The sequence below is a fragment of the Leptinotarsa decemlineata genome, unplaced genomic scaffold, assembly GCF_025532065.1.
Source record: "Leptinotarsa decemlineata unplaced genomic scaffold, Ldec_3_MD MMD2_tig00026354_RagTag_RagTag, whole genome shotgun sequence".
Taxonomy (NCBI): Eukaryota; Metazoa; Arthropoda; class Insecta; order Coleoptera; family Chrysomelidae; genus Leptinotarsa; species Leptinotarsa decemlineata.
The window spans coordinates 16,445,052-16,470,624 of NW_027412702.1; the positions used below are offsets into that span (position 1 = coordinate 16,445,052).

The 25,573-nt window shown below is 35.4% G+C and overlaps 1 protein-coding gene across 3 annotated transcripts in view; it reads right to left on the reverse strand.

Annotated features, from left to right (window-relative positions):
• The window catches only part of 5-HT2A (5-hydroxytryptamine receptor 2A), a 391,848-nt gene that overhangs the window by 38,210 nt on the left and 328,065 nt on the right, over window positions 1–25,573 (reverse strand). For all 3 annotated transcript variants that reach the window (XM_074184568.1, XM_074184567.1, XM_074184569.1), the window contains exons 3-4: window positions 15,238–15,462; window positions 12,882–13,164 (exon numbers count right to left, since the gene is read on the reverse strand). In XM_074184568.1, the coding sequence (XP_074040669.1) occupies window positions 12,882–13,164; window positions 15,238–15,462 (508 nt within the window). The remainder of the gene's footprint in view (window positions 1–12,881; window positions 13,165–15,237; window positions 15,463–25,573) is intronic.

The following is a 25,573-nucleotide window of genomic DNA, read 5'->3' on the forward strand; positions in this document are numbered from 1 at the left end:
CCAGGCAGACAGCCAACTGAACCTCATCATTATTGCGTGATGGATTATGACGTTTTTTAAAAGTATTTTCAACTGAACCAGTCAGTTTAATTTTTTTTTAAATCCTACTTACAGTGGATTGCTGTACATGTCTACCAGGATGTCTTGCGTTAAAAATATCAGCCACTTGTCGATGCAATGTGTTTTTACCACGAATTAGCACAATTTCAATTTTTTCTTGTAAAGATAACATATTATTTTAATTTTCATACATTACATTGAACTAACGGGCATTAATTTATTCAGTGACAGTGACGTTTTCTAAAACACATTATGTAGTTTCATATTTTTTCACAGCCTACCCAGTTTTTATAAATTAGTGTTGTTAGCGGAGTAGGTAAATGTAAATACTATGAGTTTTTTTCTTTTATTGAATGGGCTTCAAGAATCACGAAATGATGTTTCCTAATGTTCCGTTTTGTTCTAATTCATATTGTGAGGCCATTTGCTCATTAAAAAACTCAAGTACTGTATAGTTTTGAAAGCCCCGTTGAAACTAGATGAACTTTGCATCAAGTTTGACAACTTTTATTTTTCAAAATTTGTTTTTAACATCAAAGAGGCTCTTAAAATATTATTATATTACAAAAAAAGAAATTCGGTGACGAGTTTAGTTAAAATAAATGATTTAGTACAGGTGTGCTTAAATTTTGATAAGTAGAAAAAGCAGGAGTGCGGAAAAATAGTGAAAATATAAAATACTTATTATGGGTTTGAAACTTATTGTGTGGGTATAAAATTACAAAAGAAAATGTTTTTATCCTTTGATATTTTTGGATATTTTGAAGAATAATGTCATTTTTCGATGTTTCTTTTTTTAAATGTCAATTTTGACAGATTAAGGAAATCACGTGACCTATTTTGTAGACGCCATTTGACATCATTTCTTAAGCAAAATCTACTGCCAGAATCAAATTTCACATAAAACGATAAATAAAAAAGTTTCCCATTTGATGCGGACTTTATCGGTGACACTGTATATACTATTCACCAGATGAAATGAAATATGTGGGAGCACTTTTCTTCGACTTATCGAAGGCATTAGATATTATTGATCTGGAGATAATCTGAAGTTAATTATATTTCCTTGGTTTTCGTGGAAATTTTTTGTCATGGATGATGTCATACATGCCCTTCAGAAAAATATCAGTTATCGGAGTGCATACATCTGAATATTATGAGATGGACCAGAGGGTTCCTCAGGGATCGATCTTGGGGCCGCTTATTTTTTGTTATTCATAAACCATCTACCTGACTATATCAGTTCAAATTCAGTAGTTCTCTATGCTGATGATACTACATTGGCCATTGATGCAGATATTCCTGAAGACTTACAGAAAAAAACTAAATAATTCAGCAGAAAAATTCATGAATTGGTGTGAAAGGAATTTTTCGATAGTGAATGCAGAGAAAACAGTATGTATGCATTTCCATTCTAGGTGGAGATCTGTGACTGATATTCAAGTGGTTGTCAAAAATAGCACTGTTCATCTTTCTGAAGTTACGAAATTCCTTGGAACTTATATAGATACTGGAATGTTTTGGGAAAATAACATTGATGCCATAAGCAAAAAAGTGATCACAGTTTACTATGCTATATTGCGATTAAAAAATATGTTCAATACCAATCAACTCATCAATGTATATCATGCTCTAATCTACTGCAACATATCCTATAACATCAACATCTGGGGATGCTCCAGTAACTCAAACAGAATATTTGTTTCCCAAAAAAGAATTATTCGACTCATTTTCAATCTAAAACCAGATGAATCGTGTCGACCATATTTTCAAAATTATAAAATTTCAACAGTTCCATGTATTTATGTTTTCAAATGTATAATGTTATTTATGCAACATAATAAGATGTATCAAACAGTTTCTCATTGCCATGGTTACCCAACTAGAAACGGAGACCTTATCAGAATTCCTGCACACAGCTGATCATTCTATGAAAAAAGCCCCTCATATAGAGGTACAAAGTTTTTCAATCATCTTTCCGTAAAACTGAGAGAGCAACGGAATAAAAACTTCTTCAAATCAAAATTGGAAGTATATTTGCAAGACAAATGTTACTATAGTATCAAACAATTTCTTGATAGTAAATGAAAATGTGTTTGCTCGTATGTATGAATATAAATGTTATACATGTTTTCATGTATATGTGAACAAATCTATTAAAGTGTGATATTTCAATATTGTTGATTGTAAATAACATATTGTTCCACAATTACCTCAATATGTGTATGAAAAGACAGGGCTTGACTAGTAGGATAGTATTACACTTTGAAAAATATGCCAATTCAAGATATGCATATCCTGAAGCTGCTGGATTCCATCCAGAAAAGAGCCATCCGTCTGATTGATGACACGAACATTACTGGAACATCGAAGAAAGGTTGTAGATTTCTCTCTCTCTTGTAGATGCTTCACGGGACGTGTTCGAGTGACTCGGCACATTTGATTCTACCAAGAGCGGTCAGAAATTTCAGAAATACGCGACGGACTGTGACTGCTCATCGTTTCGAAGTTCAACTCAGTACACTTCGAACTCCACTGTTCAGGAACTCTTCCATTTGGAGAACTGCTGAACTGCTTTTGTGTGGAATAAACTTCTTGAGAACACCTTTCCAATTGAATTTGAGCCCTCTCAGAGTGCCTTAGGATTTTCGTGTAGTGCTTAGACCTTGAGAAACCTAGGACCTTCCGAATAATTTTTCAGTTTTCAGTACATTATCCACATCATTATAATTTTTTTTTCAATCATACCGTTCAACGTCCACTGATCTGCAAGCAGCTTTATCGGACCAGAACCTGTCTCATTGGCATCGCTGTAGACTTTGCCAAACAAACTTTGAACACCTGGATGGCAAGAAGATTTATGGACTTCTTTCAGGACTTGCCTCTTGATACCAAACAGATGTTGGACTAATGAACTACGATGTCTAACAGGCCTTCTTACAGGTCACTATCATTTGAATCATCATATGCAGAGACTTGGACTGTCGGAAGACAGTGTGTGTCGCCTCTGTTTAGAAAATAATGAAACAGCAGAGCATCCACTGATCAGAGATTGAGTGAAATGGGGATTCACTTTCATGAAGATATTTTTATAAGAAGTGCTTCAATCACTTACCCCTTTTGATTACACCGGGGGATTGATTACACTCTTACCACCTGTCATTAAGTTAATTGGAGTGGAAGATCCGAATTTATGACAAAGTATTTTTGCAAATCTGATTAAAATCTGTTTTTCTGTTAACCAGCTGTCGCACCCTACGAAAGACAACCCTCAGAAGACGAAACTTGTGCGAGCTAAGGATTAACGAGGTCTTACCTTTCAACGTGTGATTCTTAACACGAATACATGAATTTCTCCAACATTAATATACAGTTCCATAAAAACTAATACTCTACTCCTTGTATAATGACAGTATTTGAAAAACCTTTTCTTACATGAATATTGAACTGGAGGTAGTGAGGAAACTGACCCTTATGTGTTTCAATATATTCTATAGGCAATACAAAACGGCATACTTGAATATAATCTCGAAAGACGGCGAGCAAAACTTTTCCCGTTTCAATATTCAATAAACCTCCTGAAGTCTCATTGATACAGGGATCCCTCTGAGAAACGTAATGGGAACATGGGGATAACTGGAAGCCACATTAACTATTTTCTGGCCATATAAAAGTTTTTAACTTCTTCGGGTCCAACCCGAAAAGCTTACGAGTCTTAAAACTTACTCAATAGAGGAATAAAACAAAAATATCACGCACTTCTCTGGTTTATGGAGTTGCCGGGCTCTCAGGAGTTAAGTCCTTATTCAGTGTGATGGTTTTTCAGAGAGAATGATCGCGACTAGGGAGAGTCTGTGATGAGTTTGAAGTCTACCGGGTATAGTTGGGAATGACTTATTGCCAATCGTAAATTGAGATATCCAATATTCTTATAGAATCATTTGTTAGCTGTTCAGCGATAAGAGTTCCTAATCGGGGAAAATTTGTTTTCCATATCTACGTGGAACTGTCTTCAGGTACTTTATCATGATTGTGAAGAATTTTAAATGATCACTAAACTATACAACAAAAATGTAGTTTTCATTCAAAGGAATTGGGAATCGAATAAACACTGATTCAAGATGACAAAAATCAAGTCTAATTTAGTTCCAATTATATTTTTGTACGGAGTGTTTCATTTCAATAATCAAACTTCATGACAATATATGTGCAACCGTTATCAGAATTATGATTTTCTGCAACTGAAACCGTTCATTATTCATTATTAGACTCTCATTTCAGATATGAAGTCTCATTCTGTAATGTATGTTCTAGAACCCACTTTTGAAGCATAAACACAGAACTCCCTATGATTGTGTTACAAAAAAATTCATGCGTTATTTATTCTGAATAAATATTACCGGAGTTCTATCACAACACCAAACTGTTATTTTTAACATCTCGACACCAATCACCAAGTGATTGAAACACGTGAAGTTTAATCTTCCTCTTGAAACACGTGTTGAGGTGTTGCAAATAACGGTTTGGTGTTGGGATAAAACTCCAATAATATTCATAATGACACCAAACAGTGCATCACAAGTAGGTCTGTATTCAGTGCAAACAAAATTTTTCATATTGGAAACAGCTTGTTTGGTGAACAACCATGGAGAGAAATTTTCTCTACTCTCTTCTTACTGTTCCCCTTTTCACACTCTCGATTTTGGACTACCTATTACCCACCTTGCCACTTACTGAAAGTTCACTAATTCACAACGCTCTGAAATATTCAATCATCTGGCAAACGACGTTAAATGTATAGAAAGGCCTACGTAATTCAGGAAAGGCAATTGAAGTTTCACTCTCCGATAGACCCTATTATAGTTTGGACGAATTACACAGGCCAACAAAAGAAATGTTTTCGAAAACTTTGTTTACTTCAATAGCTGATTTTTATAGATTTTTGTGTGTTGAATCCAAATCTGGTCTTAGTTTTTCTGTATCACTCATAGTTTTTGAGAAATTGAATTTTATTATATAATTTAAAATCTGTACGGTATATGGTAAAATTAATGAAACACTATGTTAAATCACCATCATGGTTTTTATTTACAGTAGGTTACCTGAAATAATGATACAGTGTTGTAATGTAGGTTTCACTAGTCTTTTTTCTTTGAAGTTTCTTGTGTAGCTTTTCCTGCGATGAGTCGCTTGTTGAGCTTCACGGTGAAGTGACCAACAGTAGTTCAGTTCAGTAGCAGTTCCGGCGGCCCTGATAACGTTTTTCCATCAATTCAATATCTTGGTGAGAACTCTCACCCTGCTCTTCACGAACATCTCCCAAATTTTCCGGGTAGTAATCAAGATGACTGTTCAAAAAGTGGACTTTCAGGCTCATCAAACATCCTAGTTTCTTAAAATTCTTCAACATGTTAACTACAATGGTACGATATTCTGGGTATTTTGCATTTCCTAAGAATTTTGTAACTACTTGATTGAATGATACCCATGCTTCTTTCTCATGTATGGTCATTGTGGTTTCAAAGATGAATTCTGTAATAATTGTAATATATTGATGTGCAAATGTGAAAAAATGGTAGGTGATACGGCTTAACAAGGGTCATATTTGAAGTGAGCACCCTAGAAAACAGTATAATAAGTTGTTTTAAATGAAATAGTTTTTTCATCGTTGACCTGTGTTATTTGGCAATAATTTTCATAAAGAATAATGAAAATAAATGTCAAGGTGAGTATAGGTTGTCCAATAACTTGCACTAACATTTTTTCTGATCAGTGGGCTGAAGTAGAATTTTGAGATGGAATCAAACTGATTAATGAGTTCTATTCGGCATTCGCATCAACTTACAGTATTCTTACAATATGTGCGGTCTTTTCTGACTCTCCTCTTGGTTTTGGAATTCATATCAACATTTATTTTTAACACGGAGAACTGTATACCACATAAGCTGAGAAGTCTTGAGCCTAACACATAGATGGCACTAGTCTTATTGCATTCACCACTTTTTCAGTTAAGGTTGTTGAAATTTCATGATATTCTACTCATAAGTTTGTGAATTATTGTGCTAAGAGTGGCAAACAATTTCTCGTTTCAATTTTACACTTCTTTTTGATGGGAAAAATACCTTTCAACCGAAGCAATGCCTTGAAAAGGACTTCGCTCCATCAGAAACAATAGTTAAATGTTGGTTTGCTGACTTCAAATGTGGAGAGACCGATGATGCAGAACACAGTGAACGCCAAAATGAGGCAGTAACACCGAAAAACATAAAAAATCCATGAAATCGTGGAGTTACCTGACATTGTGAAGATATCAAAAGAAAGCGTTGTCTTCATATTGCATGAGCATTTGATTATAAGCAAGCTGTTTTTAAACCGAAATAAAAACAAGAACGTCTTGATGTTTCTGAGCAGTATTTGGCCATGTTTAAGCATAATGAACCGGAATTTTCGCATCGATTTGTGATAATACATGAAACATGGATTCATCACTCCACTCCGGAATCAAGAAAATCATCATCTGAGGTGAGAGCAACTGGTGAACCTCAAAAGATCAATAATCAGCTGAAAAGGTTATGGCCTTGGTATTTTGGGATGTGCATGGTGTAATATTCGTTGAGAAGGAAATACAGTGGATATTATATAGCGTGATTGGAACGTTCGAAGGACGAAATTGCAATAAAGGCAATCAAAACAATGACAAACCTTCATGAATTGAACTTCGCCGATGAGAAATATTGCTCGAATGAAGAGGTTTTTGCTAAAATTGAGGCCAATTTTGAGACAAAAGATGACTCGTTTCACAAAAGTGGTATTGAAATGGAAATATACATTTCTTATACGTTTCAAATTCTATATAGTATCACTTATTTACACAGGATTGGTCAATAAGATCTATTCTTCTGTCAAAAAAAACTTATGAATCATACTGGAGGTCATACTGGAGATCAAAATGGTCGGGTCCGATTCCCAAAGCTCCGACACATCTAGACAGACGCACCAGCAATATCAACCGATTACCAGTATCCCCACCGTGAGGTGGTGGTCCGAGCATAATATGCCTCAAGCAGATACGATGAGCCATGTTTTTGACTACATTTGTCCGGCTAAAATTTCAGCCCCAATGCGGCAAGCCGGCATGACCTTGAAATTAATCAGTAAAAAGTGCATGTCTCCACCAAGGACTCTAATAATTATAACAGAGTCGTCGGGATAGTGTCTGCGAAGAAAAATTCTTGATATTTTATCTGCTTTCTCTCCTCCTTTCGGACTATATTCGTCTCACTCGAAGCGTCACCAATATTGTCTTGCTGTCGTCAAGAAGAACTACCTGAGATTCATCAGCTTATATGAGCTCGAGAGTCAGAAATGAATAGTTCCAATGAATTGGACACTTCTATTTTCCCACAACGAATTCAATATTCGTCGGTGTCTCGGCAATACCGTAAAAGAGCCGTACTTGGAAATGAAGATCTATTAGGACCGCGTTAAGTCTGTTGATATATTCTGACATCGTACATACTGGACAGCAAGTGCGGTAGGATTCCAGTCATCAACCTCTATATCCGACTGCGGTAGACTAAAATGTTGAAGACAGTTGAAAGGCCATTATGAACCCCTCAGTTCTCTACTTGAGCTGAGGTGCTTTAATTAACCGAGGTCTTCAATGATGGTGAACACGATCCGCTTATCCTTGTGTTGCCGTAGGATTGCAGTGATCTCTACGACTTTTATATGTGTTTTTTGCTGGATGCTACTCGTGACAAAGCAGTGGTCACCTCATTCAGTGTCGAAAACTGAACCAAATCATCAGCCGCTCAGACTGCTGCTATAAAGAGAAATATTACATTCCCTGCTCTCTTATGGTTTCGTACCATACAGAGAAGGAGGTTCGAATTCCTGATGACTTCACAGACTTCATCCAGTAATATTCTGTCATACACACATGTTTTCGGAAAATGAATGAGAAACTAGATGGACTGATTGTGAAGTGTGAATTGTATTAACACAGAATGAGCATTTTGGAGAGAAGAAGAGCTTTACATAATGATAAAGAAGCAACCATTTCCAAATATTTTGAACTGAATGAAAAGGCTTTCTTCTCCAGCTGAGCTTCAAAGTTATGATTTTTCTAGGATAGTGGTAACACGAAAGTAGAATCCATAAATATATATGTATCATTCTCATCGTACTACTCCAATCCAGATGAAACTTCTGCTGATACTCGTTCAATCTGTATTGAAGAATACAAAGTAAATAAACTCCTTTCACTGAAAAGTCAAGCAAAACATCTTATTTTCATCAGTCGGTTATTAGTTTTCAATTCAAGTTTTATTCAATACTTCATTCATCAAGTGATTCACTACATTCCAAAAGATTTATTCCCTAATTTTCTTTGCCAAATGGTGGAATCAGATCAACAGTTTTATAATATCTTGTTTATTTTGTAATGTCAGTTAATTGCTATTTGTTACGACTATTATGTAATTAATCGTTCAATTGCCAGCTAAATATAATAACGTTTATTGTTGTAGGAGATGAGAAGAGGTATATTTTCCAAGTAATTTCGTTATTTCAATTCACTAAATAATTTCATTATTGCCATCCTAGGCATACATATTCAAAGTGATACAACCTAACATTTGGTTAAAAAAAACACCTGCAAAAATGCTTCTTCGTGATTGACACTTTTCAACATATTCAACGAGAATGTAGATTTCATGAAAACTGATAGTTTATTGAATTATGAAAAAATTAAGAAAATAAGCCACAGTATGGCGACATACGTGTTGCGTTTTTGTAAAACTGCTTAGTGAAAATCTCACATCGAAGTGTTTCTTGAATGAATGTAGTCAATCAAACTCTCAGCCAAATCAAATAAAACATGTTTATGTGCATTTTCGAATTGTCATTACTTTTCCATTCATGAACAGATTGAAATCATTCGAACAAACAATATGAAAATTCTAGTGACAACCGTTTAAAAATCAAAAAGTTATTTTTGGAATTAGCGCAAGAAAAAAATTCCAAAAATTACTGATTAGAATTCTATTACTTTAACAAAAAATTTCCCATCAAAATCAACGTATTGCAAATGACGGAGATGAAAACTGTTACCAGTTGAATGAATATATTTTGCTCAATAGACCTTATAATTCCTTCTAATTTGAAAACCAAGAGCATATTCCTTTGGGGCACAAACATTCAATTTCTTGTGGATACAATTCCACACAGCGAGGTTATAGTAGATGTGATTCAGAAACTGTATTCCGATGTATAGAGATTTTGATTGACAAATAGCACAGTACCCCAAATTGAGCTGTTTATTCACTTGAGCTATAGTTGACTTCCATTGGCATGTTGCACATACTGAGAAACTTGGTATTGCATTTCATCAGGTCAGTGTTCCATTGTGTGATATGATATAAATTCAAGGCATTTTGTCGAACTACTAGGGGCAATCGAAGCCAAAGAGCAGGATCAACTGATCAGTTTTGACGTGGAAAGCCTCTACACCAACGTTCCTGTCAAAAAGCACTTCAAATTATACAAAGGAAGCTATCCGAAGATGGGGACCTGAACGATACAAGTAATCATGGAACTACGAGGATGCTGTGTACGAAACTGCTACTTCCAACTGAAGGACGAATTATTTACGCAAGATGAGGGACTGCCGATGGGATCGCCACTTTGACCGGTTATAGCCAACATATATATGGAGTGGTTTGAAACTCTGGCCATTGAAGAAGCCCACAAGAATCCCCTAGTCTGGTTGAGATACGTGGACGACACCTTCATAATATGGGACCATGAGAATGCAGAACTAGACACCTTCCTGAAGCACATCAACAACGTAAGTCCTTCCATCAATTTCACAATGGAGAAGGAAGTCCACAACGAATTGCCATTCTTAAACGTATTGGTGAAAAGGACCGACACTGAATGGGGAACATCTGTATACCGAAAATCCACTCACACGGGACAGTATCTGAACCAGGAATCCAACTACCATCAATCGACTAAAAATGGAATAATCGAGACTCCAGTAGACTGTGCATTCGGGCTCTGTAATACAAAGGAGGGTCTCGAAAAGGAAGTAGGCATCATCACGAATGATTTTCAACGGAATGGTTACTCCAAAATGATAGCAGATCGAACTTTGGTTGGAAGACATCAGGAGCCTCACAAGGAAGAGAAGCCACCACAACCAGTAATTGCATTTTCCTACATCAGAGGATTGTCGAAAAGGATAAGAAGAATGGGGTCCAAGAATGCCATCGGATCTGGGAATACTATCCGTAGCAGCAACACAAAAACCAGGCCACCAAACGCGAACTGCGATTCCAAGAATTGCATTTACTGATGTATACCCTGTGAGTGCGGAGAATCATATATCGGTGAAAGTAAGAGGTCATTGAAAGTTCGCATTGCCGAGCACGAGAAACATACACAGCGAGGAGAAACCCAGCAAATCAGGAATAGCATATTTGGACTCATCGAAATAACATCAAGTGGGTTCAAGCTGAAATCATCTACAAGGAGAAAAACTGGTTTAGGATAAAATTCAAAGAAGCAGCATATATGCTGTCCAACAACGCATTTAGCACTCGAATGACCTACAGATAGTCAGATTTTGGAGAAATAAGTCTAGTTATCACCCGAAGATGGTTGTGGATACTATAAATCGAAACGTCGTGAAGTAACTTGGTTTGGAATTTCTCAATTTTGAATTTTCATTCCTTGTTAATAAATTTTTGATTTTCATCTCGTGGTAATAGTCCAACTTTTTTTTTGTTATATTTTTTTTGTTGCTCGTATTTTATTTCATTCAATTTTAGTTTTTTGCTTGATATAAATGTTATTTTTCAGCAAATCCTTTCAATTTTTTACGGGTTTTTAAGGGATTTCAAATCAATTTATATCGGGAAGTCCGAACTAATGCACCACGAAACATTATCAAGCACTTTCTAACAAACTTGGTACTATTTGATGATGGAATGTTCTCAGTTTCTACCTCAACCACAATTTCTTTGATTTTTTGGTGGTTCTACATCAGTTTGTGAATTCAAACGACAATACAAGTTCCTCAAAAACTTTGCGAGACTTTGCGAACATAATTTGGGATATCATATTTATCATTAATAAAAAGTTTGATGATAAAAGGTCCCACAATGAAGTTTCGTGGAATTTATAGATCTTTGCCATACAATTATGAGTAACAGTTGTCAATTTAAACATGTTTTTCTCTGGGAGTCGCGTATGACCTGAGGTAAAGATATACATTCAGATAGTATATTCAAGTAACACTTGTTCACAAAACCGCAACACTAGTTTCGCTATACAATAGCTTCTTCGAGCGTTTCTATCAAGTATTGGCTAATTCCATAATATATTCAGATAGAACATTACTCGCCTAATCATTTCATTCCTTCGCAACAAAAATGTTCAACAAGATCTGTTTTGAACATTTCAGATTTTATTAACTTTATTATACAGGGCGTTCCAATGAAAACTTGACCCCCCCTGTAAGTCAGAAACGGGGGTGTAATCGGAAATTTCAAAGAGAACGTCAATTTTCATTTCTATGGAAACTAATTCTGATATGGAAATCATACCCGAAACTTCACCCCGCTGCGGTCAGCAACTACCCGTCTATTTTTTTTCAATGGCATGGGAGGGGGGTCAAGTGATACATCACTTGAAAAATCTTCAGTCCCTCTATTACTTTTGGGTTTTTTTAGAAATTGGTTCATTCATTATTGAGAAATTGAATGTTGGACGTTTTATTCAAGAAAAAACATAAAATTCGCTGTCGCTCATTTTATTGAGTAATTCAACAAAAGTGCTATCAATGGTAACACAATCAATGGATCAAGTGTTCAAAATGACCTCCATCTAGTTTCATACAATAATACAGTCCAAATAATTCAGCTAGAAATGAGATTCAGGGCTGAACATAATTTTAGTCACACATTGTTCACAGAGCTGTGATTTTTGTTATACGTATATAAGAGTAATTTGTGTGTTTTTGTACAATCTAATACTGGACAAAAATGTCAGAGTGATAACATGCTTGCTTGGTTTGTCATGAAGTCTCTCTTCTAAAAAAAGTACTCATGAATAAATATATCAAGTTAGTATATTCATTATCGTTTTATACATACTTTCGAAAACGTTCCCAACATTATTGAAGATGGAGATTCTACTGGAGAAACGCTAGAAATTGTTGCAACCTATTATCGAAATGATGAATGTGCTAAAGCTGCTGAAAGAATTTGTAATAAAAATCATCCAGACCACAACGTCAGCCATCAATATGTTAAACAGAAGACCTGCGACAGAGAACTTTTCGAGAATGCCGATTTCTGACTCCGGACATCTTTAATAATGTGGGGAACGCTTTCAAAAGTAGACTGTATTATTGTATGGAACTAGATGGAGGCCATTTGAATACTTCATGCGTTGATTGTGTTGCCATTGATATTACTTTCGTTAATTTTCTCAATAAAATGAGCGACAGCGACGTTTCTGTTTTTACTTAAATAAAACGTTCAACATTAAATTTCTCAATAATGAATGAACCAACTTCGAAAAAAAAATACAGAAATAATAGAGGGACAAAAGACCTTTCAAATGATGTATCACTCGACCCCCCATGACATTGAAAAAAATAGGGGGATAGTTGCTGACCGCAAGGAGGTGAAGTTTCGGGTATGATTTCCATATCAGCATTAGTCCCCCTAGAAATAAAAGACGTGTTCTTTGAAATTTTCGATGCGGTCAAGTTTTCGTTGGAACGCCTCATATACATAGTCTTCACTCACCTCTCGCCACTCCCCGCGTTCCTCCACAGCGTCCCCGAAATAGTGGGCGTCCTATCGTGTTTCTGAGCGAACCTACCACCCAATCTGCGGAACTGCTCGCTCTCCGGATGTTCGGCGGCAAAACGCGCCTTCTTCCTAAGCAGCTGAACCGTAAGAGCGTAGGTCACCACCATGATGACCATCGGCACATAAAAGGCTATGAGCGAGCCGAACACGAAGAACGCTCGATTGTTGATGACGCAGGAGCCCGATTCGGGCATTATGTTTTCGTGATTTATGATACCTGAAAGGAGACGATGATAATTATGATAATGTGTCTAGAAAAGAGTGATATACTCGTATATTGTCCGATGTTTGGAGTATTTCAAATTTTATAGGGAAGACTAGAGTATAAATGTAACAGTAAAGGGCCCAATATTGAGCCTTGCAAAACTCCGATTCTCATTTCCACGGGAATAAAGAAAGTTCTGTTCAAATACAGAGAAACTCTACATAGTTGCAAGTGCCTTATGAATAATTTTGTCTTATATTGAACTATAGTCAAGTGGGATCAATCTTTTAAGTATATTTCTGGCCCTATTCAAAACACTGGTTAGCGAAACCTTGTTCTGGTGTGAGAAAAGTATTTTCAAAAAATCAGGATTACATAAGAATTTTTAAATCCAACTTTTCTAAAATTCTGGTGCAGGCAATTGTTGATAGTTCATACTAGAACCTCAGGCGTAAAATGAATGTATTGAAAACCCCTTTCCAAACATCAGACCAAAATTTCCCTACTATATCAGTGTTTTTATATGCATGTGGCCTAATTACTACCTGGTAGTATTAGCTAACTACACCGGTTAGTATTACTTGCGAAATAAGCTGCGAGAATTGTGATAAGAAATATGTTGGTCAAACCAAACGGACTATATTAGCTTGCTACAAGGAACATATTTCGCATGTTCGTTTTCACATACCAAGGAAATCTAGTGTCGCTCAACATGCCATAGAAAGCAACCATAAAATAAGTGAGAAATGTTTAAAATTGTTGAGACCGGTACATGACAACAGGTTTCTGGATGCCTGGAAATCAAAAGGGCGATTTGAGTTCTACGAATAGCAACAAAGGTCCTATTTCGAACAGATCTTTGTTTGGTCTTATATGTAATAATTCAAAATAAAAAACAAATTAGAGGTATTGAAAACAGGTATTGCATAGGACCAATACTAAGTAGTAATTAGGTAATATTAACAGGTATATAAAAACAGCATATAAAAACACTAACGCGAAACGCACGACGAGACACCGTATTTTATGTTCTGGTGTTATTCACATTGACCATAATATTCAAAATATCATCTTGATCTTGAAGCTTCAGTAATATGATGTATGAAAATATAATTTAATGACAGTGGTTATATCTGGTCTATAAAAAATCCATTCCGAATTTTGTTGGCTCAATATCGGATTTTCATTTCCTTAACGAAATTAGTAACTATTTGCATCTTTCACAGCCACCTAATGATTTCAAATACTGAATGAATTTGACCTGAATTTCTAGCTTCTCTTGTTTCCGCTTTTCTCATAAGCGTGAATGTAATTAAAAGTTTTCAACAGTTTTCAATAACTAGCGTAGCTTTTGTGAGTATTGAAATAATTGATTCTCTCGATACAAATGAATATTCCTAGTTATTAGGAAAATCATTTTCAACTGAAAGAAAGAATGAGGATGTTTTTGTAATGCCATATAAAAATCATGATCAATACCTAGGAATAAAACATGTCACTTCTATGATCATTACAATTGACTTCTAATGCCAATCGAGGAGAAAATTTATTGTTTTGAACTTTCCAGCAAAACGTTCAGAACTAAATTCCAGAGTGGGATGAATTCAAGTAATCAACCCTTTTTGAGTATCATGTTTTTTCAAGAGGATATCGAAATAATATTGAATACAATATTATCTTTAGTTTATTAATGGACTTCAATCCCAACAACAAACCGTTATTTCAATACCTCAACACGTGTTTTGATCATCAAGTGATCAATTTCAAGAGGAAGATTAAACTTAAGTTCAATCTTGATCATCTTCAAGAGGAAAATTGAACTTGAGTTCATTCTTGATTATCTTCAAGAGGAAAATTAAACTTAAGTTAAATCTTGATCACTTGTTTACTTGGTGATTGAAACACGTGTCGAAGTGTTAAAATAATGGTTTGGTTTTGGGATAAAACTCCAGTAATATTTATTACTGAACCAAAGGTTCCAAACAGTGCATCAGAAATTTTCAATTCAGGTGAACGTTCATCCAAAAGAGTTTCTTTTTTAATTGATAGAAATAACTATGTATCTTGATTGGAAATATAACTCACCTAATACTGTAATTGAGCTGGACACGAGCATGGACAACAACCATACCAAAGCTATCCTCAACACTACCGTTCTCGTCGTCGTGCTATGCCTCGTCTTCAGGGGGTTTCTGATGCCGAGATAGCGGCCCAGACTGATGAAGCACATGTGCATGATGGACGCCGAACAGGCCAAAACGTCGCACGTGACGTAAACGTTACACCAGATAAAACCGAACGGCCAATTACCTGCAAAAAATATGTTGGCCGTGAATTGAATCAGATTGAATAGTGCATAATTGGTGGGTTTATAATAGAGCATGTGTTTATGTAAGACCTTGGTTTGGAGTTTCAATATACAGGGTGTCAATTTGAAAACTTTCCACCCTTGATATCTTCCTTCCAGTAAATAATATGAGGAATCGAAACAACAGGTCGATTTTATAGTCAAGGGAGACTATTTCAAGGAATATTTGTAGCACTCTTGGTTCAACCGCCAAGGAGGGGTTAGTTGTTACCCTTAGAATCTTAAATGGGAAGGGGTATCAAGTGATACCTTCTTTTGATTGACGTTCAATTCTGCTTCCAATAATACCCTGATGTTTTATTTTATTATGAGTAGTTTCCGAAAAATAGCGTTCTCAATTTACACATGTAATTAGAATTTGCCTGTTTTGAGATGCATTTATGCATTGACTTCTCTTGATGGAAATGATTAGAAATTTAGGTGGCACCGTACCAACCCTTGAATGACAAAAATGAATGTATTATGTGTGGGATTTTTCATTTGTTGGTTATTGTCCCTCTACAAAATAAAATTTAATTTTCGAGAAAGACATTTCGAACATAAAATCTACTCACGCTCATCTTATAAACTGTTCTAAACGTCGTCAATTTCGCTCTAAACAGCAATTACTCCTGTTTTAGAACTCACCTCTAACATTACGGAAAACTTCAACAGGAATTGACTTGCATGTTATTGTAATTCGTCTTTCAAGTTCTTCAATATCAGAAGGTCATGTTTCATAAACAACGGATTCAAGATGCTCACAAAGAAAGAAATGTAAGATTGTTAAATCTGGTGAACTCAAAGACCATTCAACTGCTCCTTTTCTGCTCTTCAAAACAGCACTTTATCAAAATCAATTCTCGGATCTGAGAAAAGCTGTCAAAAATATAAATAAAAGCAGCATATAGTCAATTCACAAACTCAGCTGAAAATAATATTTTATCTGACTGCTCGACTTTCTGGTCTTTCATACACAGTAAAAAAGGTCATTCGCGTATACCGGGTATAATGAAACTTGATGATGAGGTATTTGATAAGCCTGGGGATATTGTCAATGGATTCGCCAAGTACTTGAGAAGTGTGTATTCTTGGACTAGAATATGCTTCGTGGAAATTCTCATGATTCTGATTTAGATACATTAAACATCTCCGCCTTCTATAAAATCGATATTATTACTGCTTAAAAAAAAATCAAGAAATAAACTAACCGCAGGCGTTGACAATGTTCCTAGTCTTGTGATAAAGGACTGTATCGAAGTTCTGTCTATACCTCTAATAGGTATATTAAACTTTTTTTTATCAACTTGTGCTTTCCCTGAGCAGTAGAAAACGGTTCGAATTTGTCCGATATTAAAAAAGGTGACTCTAGCGATACCACAACCTACAGGGCAATTTCAATTTTATGTAACGTTTCTACTTCGAGATATGTGTGCAAAATGTTATGTACTTCCATATTCAAAAAGTTATTCCTCCTATTCAGCATGGTTTTGTAGAACAAAGATCATGTATGACAAATCTTGCATATTTAAATCAATATCTGTGTACGTACCTGGACAAGCAAAAACAAGTCGATGTTGTTTATTTAGATTCCCAAAAAGCCTTCGATAAAATATACCATTATGTTCTTCGATAAAATAGACCATCACGTTCTTCTCAGCAAATTGACAAAATTGGGGCTCCCTAACCACCTGCTTACTCGAATTGAATTATATCTAGTTAACAGAAAACAGTTCGTCGAATATGAATCTTTCAAATCGGCCCAGTACGTAGTTACATCTGGGGTACCACAAGGTTCTAATCTCGGACCTCTTTTATTTTTTATTTTTATTAATGACTTGGTAACCTCTTTGAATATTCCCAGCCCACTATTTGCAGACGACCTGAAACTATATTATAAAATCGACGACATTACTGACTGCCAACGTGTACAACGTGAATTAGATGCAATCAAACTTTGGTGTGATGTGATAATAATCGTCTACAACTGAACGTATCCAAATGTGAAATAATATCATTTACAACAAGAAAGCGAACTTCAATATACGATTATTCAATCAACAAAACTACAATCAACCGCGTACATGATATAACATAACGTATAACATACGACATCAAATTAACATCTACAACACATATAAGGAATTTGATTGCGGATGCAAATAGGATGCTTAGAGTCAAAAGTATTGCCCCCTTAAAATTGCTATATTTTGCGTCTTCCAGATCTAAGTTAGAGTATGGCTCTCTGTTATGAAATCCAGTTTACGACTACCAAAAAACATCAATTGAAGGCGTGCAAAGGAAGTTCCTAAAATAGTCTAAAAGTTGATGGTCAATACCTCACGAGAGGCATCGATCACAACATTTTGTTGACACGATTTGATATGATATCTTTGGAAAATAGGAGAGTTATCCTTGGTATAAAATTCCTGCATAAATTACTAAACAACAATATTGACAGTACGGTTCTTTTACTCGAGATCAATTTCTTAGTACCAAGAAGTGAAGTTTGACACAATCTGAAATTTTTTTGCGAAGCATCACGCACAAATGTTACGATCACCATTGAATTTTATGTGCAGTAGCTTCAATAAAATCTGTGAACACTGCGATATTAATTTCGACTCTCTGAACGCCTTGGTATCTTGTATCCACAATCACTTTCAATAATACTGCTACATTGCATGATTTGTAACTTTTTGTATATATACTCAATTTTTCATTCCTCTTTTGAAATTCTACTCACACGAATATTTTATATACCGGGTGTCCCACATTTTATGTGACAGGCAATATCTGGTTTGTTGAAGGAGATACACAAAAATGTTTCATACAAAAGTTTTAGGAGTTCATGAGAGCTATATTTTGATATAATTTTTAAATATACAGGGTGTTTGGTGTAGGTGCTACAGACCAAAATTCCACTTTTTAAAATAGAACGCCCTGTATATCATTACATATTCAGATGCTACGTTAAATTCTGATATCATTTCATGTTTGGTTTTTGAAATTCGGTTACGGCGTTGTTGAGTTATTGCTTAAAATGTAAAGTCTTGAGAACGACTATTATTTTTAAAAATATCTCATACAATTATTCTCTCTGCATCAGATCACATGAAAATTAGTCAAAATTTTGGGTGTTCGAAGTAATGGTTTCAATTTTGAGTTGTGGAATTCAGTCAGGAATCATTTTGAATATGAAACAATTGCGAAATTGAAAGAGGTGTATTCGAAAACAAATCTTTAATTAATAACAATGTAAATAATATAACTTGATAAATCATTTCATAAGAATGGTAGGTACCTAGAAATAAGTCATAAAAATTGTTCAAAGTGGTGCCCATTAGATATTATACAGGCTTCGAAACGTCGAATCACTTCTCTCGTACAAGTCGCTCTTATAATATCAGGCGTAATATCACTGCACGCTAGTCGAATTTTCATTTTCAGATCATCCACATTCAAAGGGGGAGTAGTGAAAACAATATCTTTTAAATAACCCCATAGGAAAAAATCAAGCGGTGATAAATCTGGGGAACGAGCCGGCCACCGAATTGGACCCTTATTACCAATCCATCTATTTGGGTACGTTCTATCCAGATATTCAGTAACAACCTGTGAATTGTGAGGAGGAGCACCATCTTGTTGCCACCAAATTCCTTGTCGTTCTGCTATGGGAATATCTTCCATCAACTGGATCAAATCATTTTCTAGAAAATGTAAATATCGCAATCCATTGAGATTTTCATTGAAAAAGTAAGGTCCTATGATGCGGCCATTGAACAATCTACACCATAAATTAATACCCCAAGTAGTTTAAAAATTACTTTCGCGGACCCAGTGGGGATTTTCTTGAGACCAATAGTGACTGTTATGTCGATTCACAACTCCATTATTGTGGAATCGCGATTCATCGCTCCACAAAATTTGACTGAATATGTTAGGACTTTCATGTAATATTACCTGAATACAAGCAATAAATTCAAGTCGTCGTTCAAAGTCCGTGGGTTTCAAACCTTGTACCAACTGAATTTTGAATGGGTGGTATTTATTTTTTTTCAGAATTCTCTGTACATTAGATTTACTCACACGGACTTGTTCTGCGAGAGTACGGATAGAAACATGTAGATGAATAATAATATAAGCCAACACATTGATCTCTAAATCTTCAGTTCTAACAGATCTCGTATGATGACGATGCTTTATAGTAGAAGGAAATGACCCAGTTCGCAATTTTTTTACAACTCTCGAAAAAGTCATTCGTGACGGAATGGGAAATGGAAAACGTTCTTGGTATAGACGTTGTGCTTGACGGCAGTTTTCCTGACATTCCCCAAAAATTATTAACATATCAATGCAATCACTTGGACTGAACGCGAAAGGCATACTGGAGTTTTCGCACAAAGAACACAGTTACTGTTTTGCAAAGAATCACTGAATCGAACTGACAAGTAGATACAATTCAACAACATTTGTTACTATGGCATCAACAAGCATAAGCTACTTGATGAAATTGTGCAATATAAAGCAATTCACCCTCAAGTTAGTCACATTCTCAAGAATTTCAATATTATATTCAACTGATTTCGATATCGTATCGTAGAGGTGAGAATAATGGTTTGTATTCAGTAGTAGTCTAGTTCAATTTGATAAAAGATATAGACTGGATTCGTGTACGAGTAAATAAGTTTTTTTGAAACTTTATATTTAAGGAAAAGTGCAATAACTCAACAACGCCGTAACCGAATTTCAAAAACCAAACATGAAATGATATCAGAATTTAACGTAGCATGTGAATATGTAATGATATACAGGGCGTTCTATTTTAAAAAATGGAATTTTGGTCTGTAGCGCCTACACCAAACACCCTGTATATTTAAAAATTATATCAAAATATAGCTCTCATGAACTCCTAAAACTTTTGTATGAAACATTTTTGTGTATCTCCTTCAACAAACCAGATATTGCCTGTCACATAAAATGTGGGACACCCGGTATACTTTGTTTTAGCATTTACTTTTATACATTTCTATATTCCATTATTTCAGCATTTACTTTCATACATTTCTATATTCCATTATTTTTAATATTTATTTCATTTATACTCTGTAATTATAGCATTTCCTTCAACTGGGTACTCCTGTTGGAAATAAATCGCTTGCTTTTTTTTTCTGCCAATCCATCTATCTGCAAATCTCTCGTTCAACCACTGTCGGACATGTCGTGAGTTATAAGGATATTGATAGTCTCGTCAAGTATTTCAAGATACAGATTGCCAGTCAAGTTTTCTTCCAGAAATAATGGACAATAATGGCATTTCCAAGAATACCAGTCCAATCATTTGTGAACATTTGTGGGTGTTGTGTATGTCAATCCCAAAAAGTATGTGGATTTTTGGCATTCCAATAGCGACAAAATTGTCGCTATTGGAATGCACATTTATCGCTGAAACAGATGTTTAACTGAAGATTAGGGATGGTATTGACTCGATGAGACATGAGTTCACAAAATTCTATTCTTCTATCATAACCATGCTCGTGGAGCTCTTGAAGAATCTGCATTTTATAAGGATGAAACATTTTCAATGCTTTTCTTACAGCCTCACGTGACATTCCCGTCTGTTCTGTTCGTGAGGAGCTCGTAGGCTCTGCAGCAAATGTTCCCAAAACTTCAATTTGAGCTGTTTCATTTTGGGGTTATATGCTATATCCCTTTTTTATTTGTCACTGAACCTGTTTCGTAAAACTTATTTACCAAATCAACCACATACCGGTGACAATTTGGATGTTTTACATGCCGACCTTCGCGCGCACTTTCCAGTATGTCCAGTTATGTATTAAAGAATGTAAATCATTGTTACACTTCCATACATTTATCAGAGTAATCATTAAACAGCGCAACAGGTACAACTATGCACAATACTTCCACATCATTCAAATTTGTGAACCAATTTTTTGCCTGAAAAATGAAACTTTTTACAGCAGAAGTAGCAAAAAAGGACGGCTATCTGTACATTTTTTACCACCATCTACGTTTTACTATTAGACTATTTTTTGATATGAATTAATTGGAGCTGATGGCTAATGTTACCCCTAATAAAAGGTTGGAACGGTACCACATCTCATATTAGGCGTACTAATAATTACTTCAGTAAGTTCAGAACGCTATTTTTCAGAAATTGCTCATAAAAAAATAATGTCAGGGTACCATTGTAAGCAAAATTGAACGCCAATCAAAATGATATGCCCCCTTCCCATATATAATTCTAAGGGTAACCCCCTCTTTGGGGGTTGAATCACGGGAGCTACAAATAGACCTTTAAAGTGTCCTCCTTAACAATACAATTGACATGTTTTTTTCGATTCGTCGTATTGTTTACTGGAAGGAAGGTAATAAGGATGGGAAGTTTGCAAATTGACACTCTATATGTTCTACTATACAATATCATACTCGTGTTAAGCTAATTTACTTATAGGGATTTTCAAACATACAGTTCGTGTTACGTCGAAGTTTTCTTGAGAAGTTCGAATAGAATGAAAATAAATAATTATGAAAAGAACTGATATTGAAGTTTCAGATATCGATATACAGATACAATAATATAATAATTGAAGAACTGATTGGCAAAAAGTGAAGTTATGTTGTGGTAATCCGGAAAAACAGTTAGGAGCGGTGTCATATGATTTTTCTTTGATAGTGCACTAACGATTCAATAGTTTTTTTTTCGGTTACGATTATCATTCCATAGTCATCTTTTTATTTGTTTTTCTGCTTCGAAATATACTGTTTTCTTTGGCCAGTGATACATATATCTATATTTCTGTTCACAGAAGCATTACTTGATCATTGAGCTCATTTAATATAGCAGTAAAAAAACACACAAACTAGTAAATTGATATAACGTGATAGAAACATTCATGAACTTATAATGAAGACATATCAATCAAAAAGTTAAATTGGTACCGGTTTATAATTCAATAATAAAAAAAATAACACTGAGTACTATCATGAAATCAAAATTTCGGTTTTAACATCTGAAAGGAAACCGATTCTTTACATGGCGTAGTATGGGAAGCATGCCAGTGATAAGAATTATGTAATTGGAGGTCCTAGTGGGGTCCTCAGATAGTGTGTTTTTCAATGATATTAAGCAGTATTAGGTTTCCAATCCAATTTCGTAAGTTCACCAAAGAAAATTGGTTGAAAGGGGAAAAGGACCTCTAAATGAATATATAACCCCAGTCTCACTTCAAATCGAGAAAAGAAAAATTGTTTCTACCTTGTAAAGAGGGTTTTCTTAATCCTTTATTTTTCCAAAGAGGGCACGGAAAGGCGAGGATTCCATGTACCATTAATTAAATGGAATCAAAGTCAGATGGGGTTCAAAATGGTCGAAAGTAGGTACTCACGCGTATAAGTAAATATGACCTCCTTTCAAAAAAACAAGACTTCCGTAAAAGTTTCTCCGCATCAAACCCAGAATAGAAGTACACTCTGTGAATTCCGCTCATACCCATGAATTAATAGAGTGGACACAATTTCACAATAATATATCAGGTTGTTTCAAACGTTTCATCCGTTTCAATGTCATGTTTCTTTGTAGCTTCATATCTCAATCAATATTTATTCTACTGTGTCATGGTATATACTGATCGATGTATTGATGCTGTTCATATTTTTCAAAATTCAACAGGAAACGTTCAGGACAGTGACTAGACTCAATGAGACACCCAGGCACTCCTCAAAGGAAAAACTTCCAAAAATATCTTGATATAGTATGGTGGTCAGCGGCTGGTGTCCAAACCACCACAGCAGAGCCCTATTGTGAGGTAACCGACAAAATATACCAAAAATTGCGCCAGCAGTAGCCGGTACTGTTTAACAAACGAGGTGCGATCCTGCTCCATGACAACGCCTGTTCGCATGTGTCACAAATCCGAAAATCAATCGAAAGGAGCTTCGAAGTTTTGCCTCATCCACTATACTCCCCAGATCTCTCGCCAATCGACTACCATCTTTTCATTTCATTAACTTTTTCACCGGTAGAACCTTCGCCAATCAGGACTAATCAAAAACGGCATTCGTCGTCAGATTTCGGGCACACAATGTTTATGCTGACGGAATTGATCGACCAATAATTTTTTTCAAACTTCACTACGTTGCCTGCTAGTCTGGAAAAATAAATATTTCTGGAATACTCTTCAAATTGATGAATCTTTCTAGAATCATCTTCGAACTGGAAGGATGGAGAAACTGGGAGGATTGACTCCTTACAAAATTCACAATACCAAATTTTTTTATTAGGAACGAAGTGAAGGTCATGTGAGACATTATCAAAACCTATGGGTTGGGATGAGCTTTCATGTGAATTTTCAGATGAAACAATGGCTGTGGTTACAGAGAAAAAAGAAGTGAAATGTAACAGAAAACTTTTTCCTTTTTTTTTTCAAATCGAACAATTTATATTGTCCTACACAAGTGAACTCTTCTTGACTAGCACTTCTTGATCATATGTGATAATAATAATGATAATATTAATAAAGTTTATTCATCCTGCCAATTTACATGAATTATATAAGATTTATGTATGAATAAACAAGAAATCACATAAGCTCTAAACGTGCTTGTTAGTGATAAAATAATAAAAACAAAATATATATAATAAAAGACAAAAGACAAAGACAATATCGATAAAATTACAATGGAGAAATATAAACTTATACCTATTACCTATAATTTAATGTTGTAATACATTAGGTTATATACTAGCGAGTAGTGAATGAGAGGAGAGATGAAAGAGTAAAAAAGTATTAATCATTCGAGTCGACCAACAATGACTTCGCGAAATTTTTTCCGGGGTTCCTTATGTATGAAAGATTTCAGTTTTTTTTGAAGCGATGTGGATTCATAATCAATTTGACTTCATGTGGAAGAGTGTTGTATAATTTTGGAGCAAGGTATTTATATGAGCGTTGAGATATTAGTTTTTGCATTTGTGGTGTGATATGTTGCGTTCGTTGACGTGTATCATATTCATGTGTGGGTAATTCAAATTTTTGTTTTTGGTGGTAATACATATTTATTTTCAGGAAAAAGAGTTAGTAGACATCAAATACATGAGATTCCCCATAGAGAGCATCAGATGGAAAAGTAGGTTCTTCTTTTAAGATGATTTTTAAAAACCGTCTTTGGAGAACCTCTATAGGATATAAATGAGTTTTTAGGGCACTACCCCATACTGATGAGCCGTATCGAAGATGGCTCTCAACTAGGGTACAATACAACCTAGTTAAATCTTTGATGTTTACTTGTATATCCGAGTTACGGTTAGTTTTCCATGAACAAACGGAAACTTCGCGATCGAAGATGGACAGCTCTTGGTAAATTTTTTACAAGATAAATTAAAATTACAAACGAATAAAAATCGAAGGTATAAAACAACAGTCATACAATGTGGTTTTCTCTATATATCTTTCTAATTTTCATTCGAAAACCACAGTCATTACTTATGTATCCGACAATGAAAATAATGAACGGAAATGAAAAGTCTATTCAAAAATGCTGATATATCAATGAAAACTACGACCGGAGATTTGTGTTCTACGTTTCGGCTCCGATTTCGGAGCCATTTTCAAGAGATTGACTTGACGCCGGTGCCTCAATCTGCCTACTCCCCAGGTATCGTCACGAGTTCCCTTTGAGGTCTCAATATCTGTCTACTCCTTAGACAGAACTGAGGTATCGAAGAGTGTTCGGGTGCTACTGAAATGGAAATGTGGAGGCGGGGAGATTAAGACAACAGGAAATCAGGGGTTTCCAGATACTTGGAAGTCTCTGAGCATCGTCACGTTTGTTCAGGCGGTGAGGTCGTTTCCCGATTCTGATTGCCTCGTGAATTATCCGAGCATGTAGTGTTTTCACTGAGACGATGGTCTCAGTGTTCGTGAAGTCTATATTGTGTCCTGTCCTTTGATGGTGGGTCTCACTTTCGGACAGCAAGTTAATGTTCGTATTTTCTGCTTGCGACACGTCTGTTGGTATGACCTTCATATGTTCTATGGCAATCGGAACTCA